Here is a 12,245-nt window from a genome sequence, read left to right as displayed (position 1 = left end):
AAAACTTTAGAAAATAAGTTAATTGGATGGATAAAAAGTTAATTAACATAATTTTTGTTTACAATTGTTGATGCATTCTTTTGTGATTAGAATAACACCTCTTTCACATATTATTTTTATTATGCATAAATCATAATAAACTTTATTCAGGTTATTGTAAAAATTATTATTATGTTTCTAGGCTTAATAATATTGACGATGATAATACCGTTAATGATATAAAATGTGAGAAACGAATGTTACCTTGTTCGAGGGTGTTCACAAAAAAATTGAAATTATTACACAGTGAAAATGATATAAACATATTCACAAAATGAAAATTCATAAGACATTCTATGTGTACTTTTAATTGCATGACTTATTTGATAGTCATGTGATTTATTTTATTTATTTTTATAGAGAACTAACAATTGCATAGAGTGTTTGAAAAGCTTCCTTTAAACGCAATGTATTTGAAGAGCTTTCTCTAAATAGTATAATTTTAGAAAAAAAGTACAGGTAAAAGAACTGATTTAATCAACCTCTAAGTTCCAAGTATTACGACAATCTGATCAAATATAATGCTTGAAACTTGAAATTTATAAACTCAAGTTTTATTGGAACTCGAGTTCCAAAAAACATGTTGCATAATTGAATAAGTTTGATCATATGCTATCTAGCAAAATTTTCCAAAAATTTGCAAACAAAAATTATGCTATATAGCAAATTTTTCCTTGGTTCTTGTATATCTTTTTGATTTATAGATATAGAATTCTACTCTTTTTAATCTAGTGTATTTATACATGTGAAATTCCATTTGAATAATTGAACTAAACATTTGCCCCACCTTGTTTCTAAAAAAAAAGAAACATTTGCCCCACCCTACGAATAGTTTTGGTATCTCTAATCACAATATTTCCTGTATTTTAATTTAAGGTTCCATTAACGAATACTCATAGAATAATTATTAATAAATCATTTTAGAAAAATTTTAACACCAATTTTATGGAAAATATAAAAAGACATAAAAAAAATTAGTTATTTTTTTCTTTTCCCATAAAAAAGTTACTAAAAATATATCCTAAACCAATGTCATTAGGACATCCATTAACTTTTACCTATAATAATTTATATAACACAAATTTAGTCACACAAAAAAATACATTTGAACTTTTATGAGCTCAAGAATATGAAGCACGATGTCATTGGAATATAGATATGCTAGATGCCACAAACTTCTGAACTATTTAGGTGATGGACTCATCAAACCCCAATAGGTGACAAAAGCTGAACAGGCTATCAAAGATTGTCTCCAATGATAGACGGAGGCGAGGAATGCCACATGTTGGAGGGCCAAACTGATGGATTGTGAGTTCAATACCCATTGGATTCTAGTTCAAATGTTGAACCCAACCAAATCTGGCTTGTTTAGAAAACTCTAAAAACAAGGAATATATACAACTGCAGATGGTTTTTAAACAATAGACCAAGATAGTTAAACCATCCATGCGGCATAATTCCACAATAAGAGTCACCCAATCAATAAACTGATATTGGTATTTCACCAGTCACCATTAGCAGTTAACATTTTATCTGGAGGTTTTAGCTTTTTTATTTATTTGGAAGGAGTCTGCACCTAGAGTGTAATAGGATTATAATTAAACAACCAGAATCACATGTCAAATGCCAAGAGTATAAACTAGTGATCAGTGTATTCTTTACTACCAGAATTTCAGTAATTCATTGAAGTTGTAAAGTTAATAAACAAACATAACAGTTTGAACATGAATCCACGTAGGTATTCAGTGCCAAAATTTAATTTCCATCCCCATCAATAGTCATCGCCTCTGGAAATGACCTCTTTGCAGGTTGGCCGGAGTAAGATGGTATGCTCAAACTGAGAGACATAACTGCCCTTAACATCGCAGAACGGAGGAAGAGGCTGCCAAAAAAAAAGGAGAAGAATTAAGAGAGTACTTGACAGCAATATCCATGAAGTGAACTTGTAGAAGATGGTGGCAATAAAAACTACATCACGATGTAGCTCAAGGACCTACTACATGAAGTAACAATCTTGTCATATTCTATCTCCGCCCTTCATAGTCTTTATATATTTTGGAATAAATATATTCTTTAGCAAATTAAACTCACTTTTGAACTTTCAATTTTGAATATATCCATATATTTTGAGACAACCCAAAAAGAAAATGTTATCATCTATTGTGGTAAAGAGGGACCATATACAAATCAATTGGTGAGAAATACCTGAACAATGCCAGCATCACATAAATTCTTTAGTGCCATAAGGTATTTAGTCTCCCCCAGGCGGTCTAAATACCGTCTGCAGAAGGCCAATGTGGAGAAGTTCTTGTTAATTGTAGCTAACAGTTGCTTTGCCCTGGGCAACCTCAATGGGATATGACCTGCTTCAAAATTTTTCATGTAATGGCTGCACTCTAGATCTTCTCTGACATATCCTTTTCCTGAATATAACAAGAAGCAATTAATTGTACTTCAGGTCTCAATATACATTAACTGCAAACTATTTCTTGTCAGATTTGCATCACTGCAAAAACAATTACCAGTTGATGCAAAAGTTTCAATTGCAAAAAATTCGCCCTCTTCCATCTTCGTCTGCTCTCCTCCTTTCACAATAGGGACAGATTTCTCAGCATGGATCTGATAGCGCCCAATGCTATGTCCGTTCAAGTTTCGAATACTCTTTACTGCCAACAACAGCCAACGTCCACTTAATGTAAAAATATATCCACGTGACATATTAGACATAATTTTTAGACACAAAAGATATCATACACTATATAATAACTGTTACATCATACACACTGTGTAAAATGGATACCCTCTCCATTTTACTTTATATATACTCTCTCCATATATATATATATATATACTTGCTACAGATGTCATACCTTGGTACACCTTTCCATTAATTTCAACCTCATATGATTCCATGACCTCTTGAATTGCAGCACCAATATCACAAAGTCGCACATCAATTCCAGCTTCCTACACAATTACAAGACTATCAGTAACATGGTACTATGTGGTTGGGGATTCATGACTTCTGGAATTGGTAAAAGCTGTAGCAGTGAGTATATACAATACAACCCAAAGAAAATTTCTTCATATGTTATTTCTGATGCCCAAAAAAGAAGTAAAAAGATACAAAAATAGTAAATTAAAAAAATTTAGATGTAGCAAGAGACAGTATCCATTACAAGAAAAGACAGAAATCAGAGTGGCAGAAAATAATACTTAAAGGTCCAAGTTTCTGGCCTACCAAGTGATCTTATTTGAAAGATATTGAAAAAGAGAAGGATGAAGCAAGGGGGGACAGTGAGGAAAAGAAGTCCAATAGTTCTACCCCATTGATGTAGGTTGAAAAAGCGGGCACAAAATCAAAATTATTTCAATTTCAACATTATCTCAAATTAATTGGTATTAAAGATATAATATTACTATACCATTTAAAAATTCACCGATCAAAGGATATCAAGTATATTAGAATATACATAATAAACTACAACAGTATTAACTTCCTCTCATCATTATCAGTAGTTACATCTTACATCTTATTATTATTTTGGGAAAATTACACTTTACCCCCCCCCCCCCCCCCAAAACTATACCCCATCTTACACTTAGCACCCTAAACTATACGGATGCACACTTACCCCCCTAAACTATTACCCCTTGCACACTTTGCACCCCACTGTTAAGTTAGCTGTTAATTTGGATGGAATTTAAACTCATGTGCAAGTCATGTGACAGCTGCAAAGATGGCATATAATTAAAAGACCAAATTACCCCTTTCAATCTCTTAAAACAACACAACTCTCCCTCTCAGTCTTAGTTCTCAGCATTCGCTCTCTCGTTCAGTTCCAGTTCTATCTTTCTCCTCTGTTTCTTTTTCTTATTTCATTTTAATTTGTTTTAAACAAGCACAAGCTCTCCTTTATATTGGGTTAATACATCTATTGATTTTCTACGATGGTGAAAGACTAATTTACATTGGGTTAATACATATACTGATTGATAACATGCTCTCCCTTGATATATGAATACAATTGGCATTCTTTTATATATGTAGCCATGGGTTCCAGTAATGTCTGAAAATCTGTAAAATCCAAATTCAATTTCTGCTTAACATCAATACATTATATTCTTAATCCCTAACCTTTGTTATAAGAACATGGTTTAAGGAATCAAACTTGGACCTTTATGAAGCACTCAAAAATTAAAATGAAATATGAAAAAGAAACAGAGGAGAAAGAAAGAACTGAAACTGAACTTGCTACACACAAACTAAAACTGAGGGAGAGACTGAGTTCAGGTTTTCAATTTGGGGTAATTTCAGTCTTGGGTCATTTGGGGCTGGGACTAGGACTGATGGAGTGAAGCGAGAGATTGAGAGGAAACGAGAGACCTGTGATGTTGAACGGAGGAAGAAGGTGAGGACTGAAGTTTAAAGGCCAAAAAAAAAAAAAAAATGAGTGCCATCTAGAGAGAACACATAAGAGGGTTGTTTTAACTTTTAAGAGATTCAAACGGGGTAATTTGGTCTTTTAATTATATGCCACCTTTGCAGATATCACATGACTTGCACAAGAGTTTAAATTCCATCCAAATTAATGGCCAACTTAACAGTGGGGTGCAAAGTGTGCAACTAGTAATAGTTTAGGGAGGTAAGTGTGCATCCACACAGTTTAAGGTGCTAAGTGTAACATGAGGTACAGTTTAGGGGGGGTAAAGCGTAATTTTCCCTATTATTTTTCATATATAATAAATATTTCATGGAAGAAATGAAAAGAGTTTTACCCAATGACATGGGATGTATACAAGAATAAAAGCCAAAAAACAAGTACAACAACAATTACAACAAAGCCTTAACCCCAATTTTTTTTGCACCAGCTATGGATTCTTGACTAATATGGATTCTTAACAAATTAGTCAGGGCCAGCCACATGTATTCTAAAAATTAACATATCTAGAAATCAAGAAAACTCATGGGAAAATCTGGATTCAATAGTCTTTCCTCTCAGAAATCTACCTTTGGAATAAATGCTTTAAAATCTTTACCATTGTCTCCCTTTCCTCAAATGTGAGCCTATTACTTTCTCTCCAAATAAACCACTTCAAACACAGATAGCTTTCCAAGTTTCAATTCCCTCTTCCCACCCAACTGACCTATCCAACATGCCAAGTACTCTATCACCATTCGTAGAATCACCCATGTAATTCCCACTAAATAGAACACCAAGTTCCATGGCGCACAAGCTATTGGGCAATGTAAAATTAAATGATCCACATCTTATTAAAATATCTCCCAAAATAATTCAGATATTTTAGCTGTCACCATCAGCCTTCCTATTCCCATCTTAGAATCTTAACTCAAACTAACTTACATTGGTTCCATCTTATATCCTCGAGCAATCTTAGAAACATCTTTGTCAGCGTCCTCCTCATCAGTAATGGAAGTACTACATGCCTCAACTTATTTTTGGGGGTAAGTATATTTCTTCCAACCTACTACATGGTGACTAAAATGAGCATCCATGTGTACTTTTTTTCATGGCCTATTTAAATGCCCTATTTAAAAGTCATGTAACTTGTTTAGATGACTTAATAAGTCATCTAAACAAAATACATGTGAACAAGGGCGGAGCCAGATATTTTTAGCTTAAGCAAACTATTGTATTGATACACCAGTCAAGACAACCTCAAACTACATACATACCTTTTTTTGGTAAGTGACATAGACATACATACACATATACATATACAAGTATAAGTGTTAGTATTAGTGTGTAAAAATAATTTTCTAATATTAAAGCATGTCATAAGTCATAAATATACTGTAAATAAAGTTATCAACTTCGATGTTATACACACACATACGCACAAACACAAGATCATTTACTAAAAGAACATAGCATCTTCCCACATTCTAATGAGTACAAAAGTTGTCCAGTTTGCTATAGACATGTACCCAAAAAAAAAAATTTCCATCGAAGGTATGCTTCCATGTATAATCTGTACATATATTATTTTAAAAAATTAAAGTTGTTCACATGGATAGCCATTTCAAATGCCGCCAATTTGGAGGAAAATTTTGTCAATCTATTATTAACTCCATCACTTCCATTAAGCCCACAGGCTCAGCACTAATGGTTTGATATATAATAATACCATACAACATGCTGTTCCCTAATGCAAGAGAATGTAAAATACTGGATTATAAATTTTGATGAAACATCACTTGTAATCACTCATTCAAGCACCCAAAAACATGTAGGACCATTGCTGATCCTAGTTAAAAGAGAATATGGTCAATTCTAACAAATGTCCAAATTAAAAACCAAACTCTGCTAGACTTGATAAGTATAACTCTACAAATAAATTGAACAAACTTTTCAGAACAGACATTAGTTTAAAAAGTTATTCAAAGGTCACTTTTTTATTCAATTGTTGCTGTCGCCTTTTCACCCATTAATGCAGCAAACATAAAAAAGAATGATCCACATTGCTAATTTTCATTCCATAGGGATAACAAACATGATCATATGTAACCAAAGAGCAAGATTAACAAATCATTTGCCAAAGGGATTTATTGGGGACTGAACAGTACCTTGATACCTGTATTGGTTGCTTCACGAGAGGCTTCAAGTAGTGGATCAAACATTGGATTGAATGCCACTGTAAATGCACAGTCGACTATACACCCTGCATATCAAAGAACCCATGACTGATACAACAGCCAAGAAAAATAGTAGTATAATGCAGTAAAGATAGAAATATAGAATTCTACCAACACAATAGCCAAAATAGAAAATCAGAACAAGTTACAGATGGATGGCACAGAAGTGGGTAGTACCATCGATATGAGTTCCAAAATCCAACTTCATCACATCATCATACTGAAGCACAGTCTTATCTCCTGAATTTGGGGTCCAATGAGCAGCAACCCTGACAACAAAAAAGAGCTTAGACTACATAAATGGTTTTATGACATTATGATCAAACAAATAAAATTCTCTCAAATAACAGACTCAAAATGTTTACCAGTTCAGAGAGCACCCTGTAGGGAAAGCAATGCCAGCTTGCAGACCATTCTCTGATATTAGTTTACGGACTGTATTCTCCAAAGTCTCACACAGGTCAGTCATCAACATTCCAGGCTTCAGAATACTTTTGATGTATTTCCGAACCTAATTATAAGTAAACAAGCTTCAGTTGAATGCAATGTTTTAAAAACCAAACTGGTTACTGAACTGGATTGATGAGCAAGTCAATGGTCAACCGATTTGATTAAAAAATACATTTATAATTAAATAAATATTATACCATATATATATTGCTTACAACAAGTGAGGGTATTCAAACCCAGGTTCGAAGTAGGCAATCCCATTGAGCTGCAACGCTCTTAGTATACATATGATAATCTAAATCTTATATTTAGATTCAAAAAGTGAAAGACATACCGAGTGTTTGTTAAAAAAAATTATAAATCTGATTTGTTTTAAATTTTAAAAAGGAACCAATTTGATAAAATTGCACTAGTTTATTGGTTCATTGACCCGTTGAATGGGTAATCCAGCAGGTTTAATCCAATTCAACAAAAAGAGCATTAAAGAGGTGACAAATCAGACTGGAAATGAGCCCAGTTCATGGTTAAACCGGCTGTTTTGATCCAGTTTCTTAACCAGACTGAATGTCAAGAACAAAAGGTTCTCTAAGCTTTCCTACTCTCAACAGAATAAAGATACTTGTTTTCCTCACTTTGAGCAGTAACATATGTCAATATTAAAACAGATTGCAACCTGACGATGAACTTCAGCTGCTCGCCGAACGGAATTGTACATTGGTTTTTCGAGGCGCTCCAACTCCCTCTTCTCTTCAGATGTGGTCCTCCATAAGTTACTGATATACAAGCACAAATTTTAAATACCAAGATCTTCAGTTACTAAAAAGGTAAACCAATATGCATGAAGTAGCGGTTCCAATATATTGACTGGAACTTGGGACAATGATTGCACTAGTTAACAACCCCTTAACCGTACACATGTATGCATAGAATCCCTAAGATAAAAATTGCCACAAAAAAAAAAAAAAAGCCATATTCTGCCTTTTTATTTTTATGTAGGGAACCTTACTAAAGAAACATTTCTAAATAAGCGCATTTCGGACTCGCCTCTAGCCAATAAAACCTACAGGCAACTAACCCCACCCACTGGAACCAATTACCGGGTAATCTAGAGGCATTCACCCTGACAGGCTAAGCAGTTTATATGCCCATGCCTAGGAGCAATATTCTATTGGATAGAAATAGCCAACCCCAATTAAGTTGGGGTTAAGACTTAGTTGCAATGAGTTTGTAGAAATAACATATACTCACTCGTCTTTATATTGCTGAATCTCACCCTCAGGAAACTCGCCAGAAGGAAAAAGGTCAGTAACAGGAATGGACGGAGGATCAGTCTGCTCAGGTAGTTCTTTCTTTTTCCTGTGTAAAAGAAGAGAAATTATATACTACCAAGTGAAAATGTACTTCAACCAGAAAGAGAGAAATTAAGGCTAGAATAAGGTCCTCACTTGCTTTTATTTTTCTTCTTTTTTTTCTTTGTAACTTCTGTAAAGAAATGGTTTAAAAATGCAAGCAAGTGCACATATTAGCAAAAAATTGACAAACTTTAAGTACAAAATTTCTGAATGACCATACAAATAAAGTACATATAATTAATATTTTATATTTGATTAACTTACCAAGTCCCATCAAAAGGATACACAACAAATTATGCCCAGGAAAGAGAACTAGTTGCTTATCACAATTAAGATTCTTCATTCATAAGGAGAAGGGAGGAAAGAAAATATAAACAAAATGTACCCAATTTTTTTACTATTCCCTCTGCTTTTTTTTTTTTTTGGATAAGTAAGAAGAAATTAATATTAATAAAAGAATAGCAAGAAAAATACAAAAATTTCACGGCAGTGAACAAAGAAAAATAAGGAACAAATAGACACAAGCAACCTCTAAGCTATTCTAATAGACGAAAGAAAATCCATAAGGGTAGAACAATCCGAGAGACCCCAACACCGAGACCAATCAAAGACGGTCCGTTGGCATAAATCTAATAACTGAACCACAGTTTTCTCCTCATCCTCAAAAGACCGCCAATTCTGTTTAGTCCAAATAGTCCACATTAAACAGCCTAGAACAAAATTCCAAATATCAGAACTATGCTTCCCAAGCCAATGATACCAACAAAAAAGTAAGTCCACAATTGAACCTAGCATGGCCCAATCGATCCCAAACAACCGAAGCATATACGTCCACAAAGAATGAGCTGTTGGACAAAAAAGTAACAAGTGATTCGCATAGATTCCGCATTACAACAGCACATATAACAACAATTCGCCAAAGGGCAACCACGAAGCATAAGGTTATCCAAAGTTAGAATCTGACCATGAGCTGCTGTCCACATAAAGAATGCCACCCTTTTAGGAACCTTAACTTTCCAAATGCCCTCTCCTTTTTCAAAATAATTTAATTATTCAAGGGTAATACTCCCTCATCTCACATGAATGGTTAACCCCACAATGAACTTTACCTACAGAATCCACCATGTTACAAAAGGGTGGATTATCATTCCTGGACTACTCAATAGCTACTCCATATTGACTTTCATACACACATAAGCCATTTGTTACGACTTAATTGTTAATGTAAGCCCGCTTATTTTCTTAGGTGCTACTTAATCAAACCTTGTTCTTATCTCACAGAAATAAGCTATATACCAAATGCACATATAATATATAATGTAAAATATATTTTGGTTGGTAAGTAACGCATGCACCCAATAATACGCATTAATACTTAACCCACAACCTCATCCTCTAATTTAATCTTAAAAGGGAAGGAGATGCCATTTGAGCCAAAACTCAGTAACCCAAAGGTTAAAGCATTGATTGACTCAATGACCAACTCTCTCATCCATATTAATTCTTAAGGTAACTCCACCATAGACCCAAAATCCTATCCATCCATTTTAAAATAAGTAGATTAGATTTAGCTATGTCATCAAATAATTCAAATAGATACAAAAAAGGTGATATAGTCAACATTTGTTTAAGCGTTTATGACATAGCAAAATCCAATCCACTCATTTCAAAATAGATAGATATGATCTTAAGAACTCCATGTTAGAGTTTCCCTAAGAACTCCAGAGGACCCTAATCCGTCTAACTGGTAACCAATAACCCTAATGACACAACATCATTCACAATGCTGAGGTTGTAGATTGTAATTCCTATAAAATAAAAGTGATATCGGCGGTAGTCCCACGCGAAAATGATTTTGCACTAAGTGTGGTTCTACTATTCTAGGATCACAAACTATTTCACAACTTTTTTGTCATAACTCGGACAGGACAGATTCTAAGTGGTTGCCTATCACTTATACATAAACCCACTATTTTTTCTTAACTACTCACAATCTGCCTCATCAAAGTTATGGCAAAGAAGTGTAATAGTTTGTGATTCTGGTTTTTTTTTTTTTTTTTGGCATTTATCACAACCTGCCACCCCCAACAAAAACAAAAAGTTATGAGATTTGTTATGGGTTTTTGAAGCTTTGATTGAAAAAGTATACTCTAGTTATGTATCTGTAGCTATGACCTATAAATGCCAATATCAATACAAACAAACAAAAAAACCAAATAAAAAATCAATCTTTAGAAACCCATTAGACTAATTTGAAAAGAAAAGCATCACCTTTATTGCTCTCATCTTCATCTTTGTCCAATGTTGAAGAAGGTTCAGACGAGGCCTCTTCCTCATTTCCATTCACAGCTTCCGAAGTATTCCCATTCTCTTCTTCAACAGGAACAACAACTTCCGTGCTCAACTCCACCTCCTCCGCCACCATAATCAAAAACCTGAAACACATTCAATCCAAAGATACCAAATTTCAATTCCACACAAATAAATAACAATAATCATTGAAATATTAAAAACCCAAAAGCATGAGAAAATTGAGAATTGGAACCCTAGGATTAATAGTGGAAAAAGATAAATCGAACCAATTGGTGTTTGGGGTTTGGCTCTTGTAGTAAAGATCGAGCTTTGAGTGATCTGTAAGTCAAAGATGGCGGTTGTTCAAACCGCAAAGTTGGACTTTTCAATTTTTTTTTTCAGGCCATCGGTGCACATTGTGTATCGTTTATGGACTAACAATTTTACTTTTCAGTAACTTTTATATTAAAAATAGTTTCCACGATACTATTTATAAATTTAAAAATTATTTTACAACAGTGTCTTTCAATTTTCAGTTGTATAAAATGTACCTATATGTAAGTTTTTTCTTTTTCTTTTCACTTTTTTTAGATTTTTTTTTTCGAGAAACCAAAATTTTTAGATGGTTTGAAGGGTTAATTAACTTTTTTCTTTTTGATCATAGGATATAATTTTAATTACTGTTGTTCATTTCATAATGATTGTTGACATCACTTGGTTTTTTGGTGTTAATAAGATTTGAACTTTGAGTCTTAAATCTCTTATTCGATGGTAAAAAACTTTACAAGATAAGTTAATTAATATAATTTTTGCTTACAATTGTTGATGCATTCTTTTGTGATTAGAATAACGTCTCTTTCACATACTATTTTTATTATGCACAAATCATAATAAACTATATTTAGGTTATTGTAAAAATTATTATTATTTTTCTAGACTTAATAATAATGACGATGATAATAATGTTAATGATATAAAATGTGAGAAATGAATGTCACCTTGTTTGAGGGTGTTCACAAAAAAATTGAAATTATTACACAGTGAAAATGATATAAAGATATTCACAAAATGAAAATTCATAAGACATTCTATATGTACCTTTAATTGCATTATTTATTTGATAGTCATGTGATTTATTTTATTTACTTTTATAGATAACTTAGTATTTCAATTGTTATCATCGCATAGAGTGTTTGAAAAGCTTCCTTTAAATGCAATGTTTTTGAAGAGCTTTCTCTAGATAGGTTTGGAGGAAAATTTTTATTACGACAAGAGTATAAGAATCTAGGAGTTAGCACTTATTAGGCCTCCTCTCAACACCAAGCAAAGAAAAATCACTAGGAATGAACACTTAGGCTGGTTGGAGTCGGCACCAAAAAAAGAAAAAAGAAAAAAAAGAAGAAGACAAAAAACAAAAACAAAAGAAAATTTCATTCATCAAAATCATTTCTAAT

General features: G+C 33.2%; 1 protein-coding gene across 3 annotated transcripts; it reads right to left on the bottom strand.

The window, feature by feature from the left end:
• Nucleotides 1-1,566: 1,566 nt before the first annotated feature.
• LOC115977516 (methionine aminopeptidase 2B-like) lies at nucleotides 1,567-11,188 on the bottom strand. Of its 3 annotated transcripts, none has more exons than XM_031099403.1 (12): nucleotides 11,045-11,188; nucleotides 10,771-10,934; nucleotides 8,593-8,629; nucleotides 8,396-8,503; nucleotides 7,821-7,920; nucleotides 7,063-7,208; nucleotides 6,875-6,966; nucleotides 6,629-6,723; nucleotides 2,910-3,006; nucleotides 2,562-2,705; nucleotides 2,245-2,462; nucleotides 1,567-1,921 (listed from the first exon to the last, which is right to left on the bottom strand). In XM_031099403.1, the coding sequence occupies exons 2-12, from the start codon at nucleotides 10,922-10,924 to the stop codon at nucleotides 1,811-1,813; spliced, it is 1,302 nt and encodes a 433-aa protein (XP_030955263.1). In that variant the 5' UTR covers nucleotides 10,925-10,934; nucleotides 11,045-11,188; the 3' UTR covers nucleotides 1,567-1,810. The 3 variants fall into 3 exon arrangements, with proteins under 3 accessions (XP_030955263.1, XP_030955262.1, XP_030955261.1); XM_031099402.1 differs by having other exon boundaries at nucleotides 11,079-11,188; XM_031099401.1 differs by lacking the exon at nucleotides 11,045-11,188 and having other exon boundaries at nucleotides 10,771-11,038.
• Nucleotides 11,189-12,245: the final 1,057 nt, after the last annotated feature.

This window comes from Quercus lobata, chromosome 2 (genome assembly GCF_001633185.2).
Source record: "Quercus lobata isolate SW786 chromosome 2, ValleyOak3.0 Primary Assembly, whole genome shotgun sequence".
Lineage (NCBI taxonomy): Eukaryota > Viridiplantae > Streptophyta > Magnoliopsida > Fagales > Fagaceae > Quercus > Quercus lobata.
Note: the sequence above shows the minus strand (reverse complement) of the source record. Positions and strands in the feature narration are given on the sequence as shown.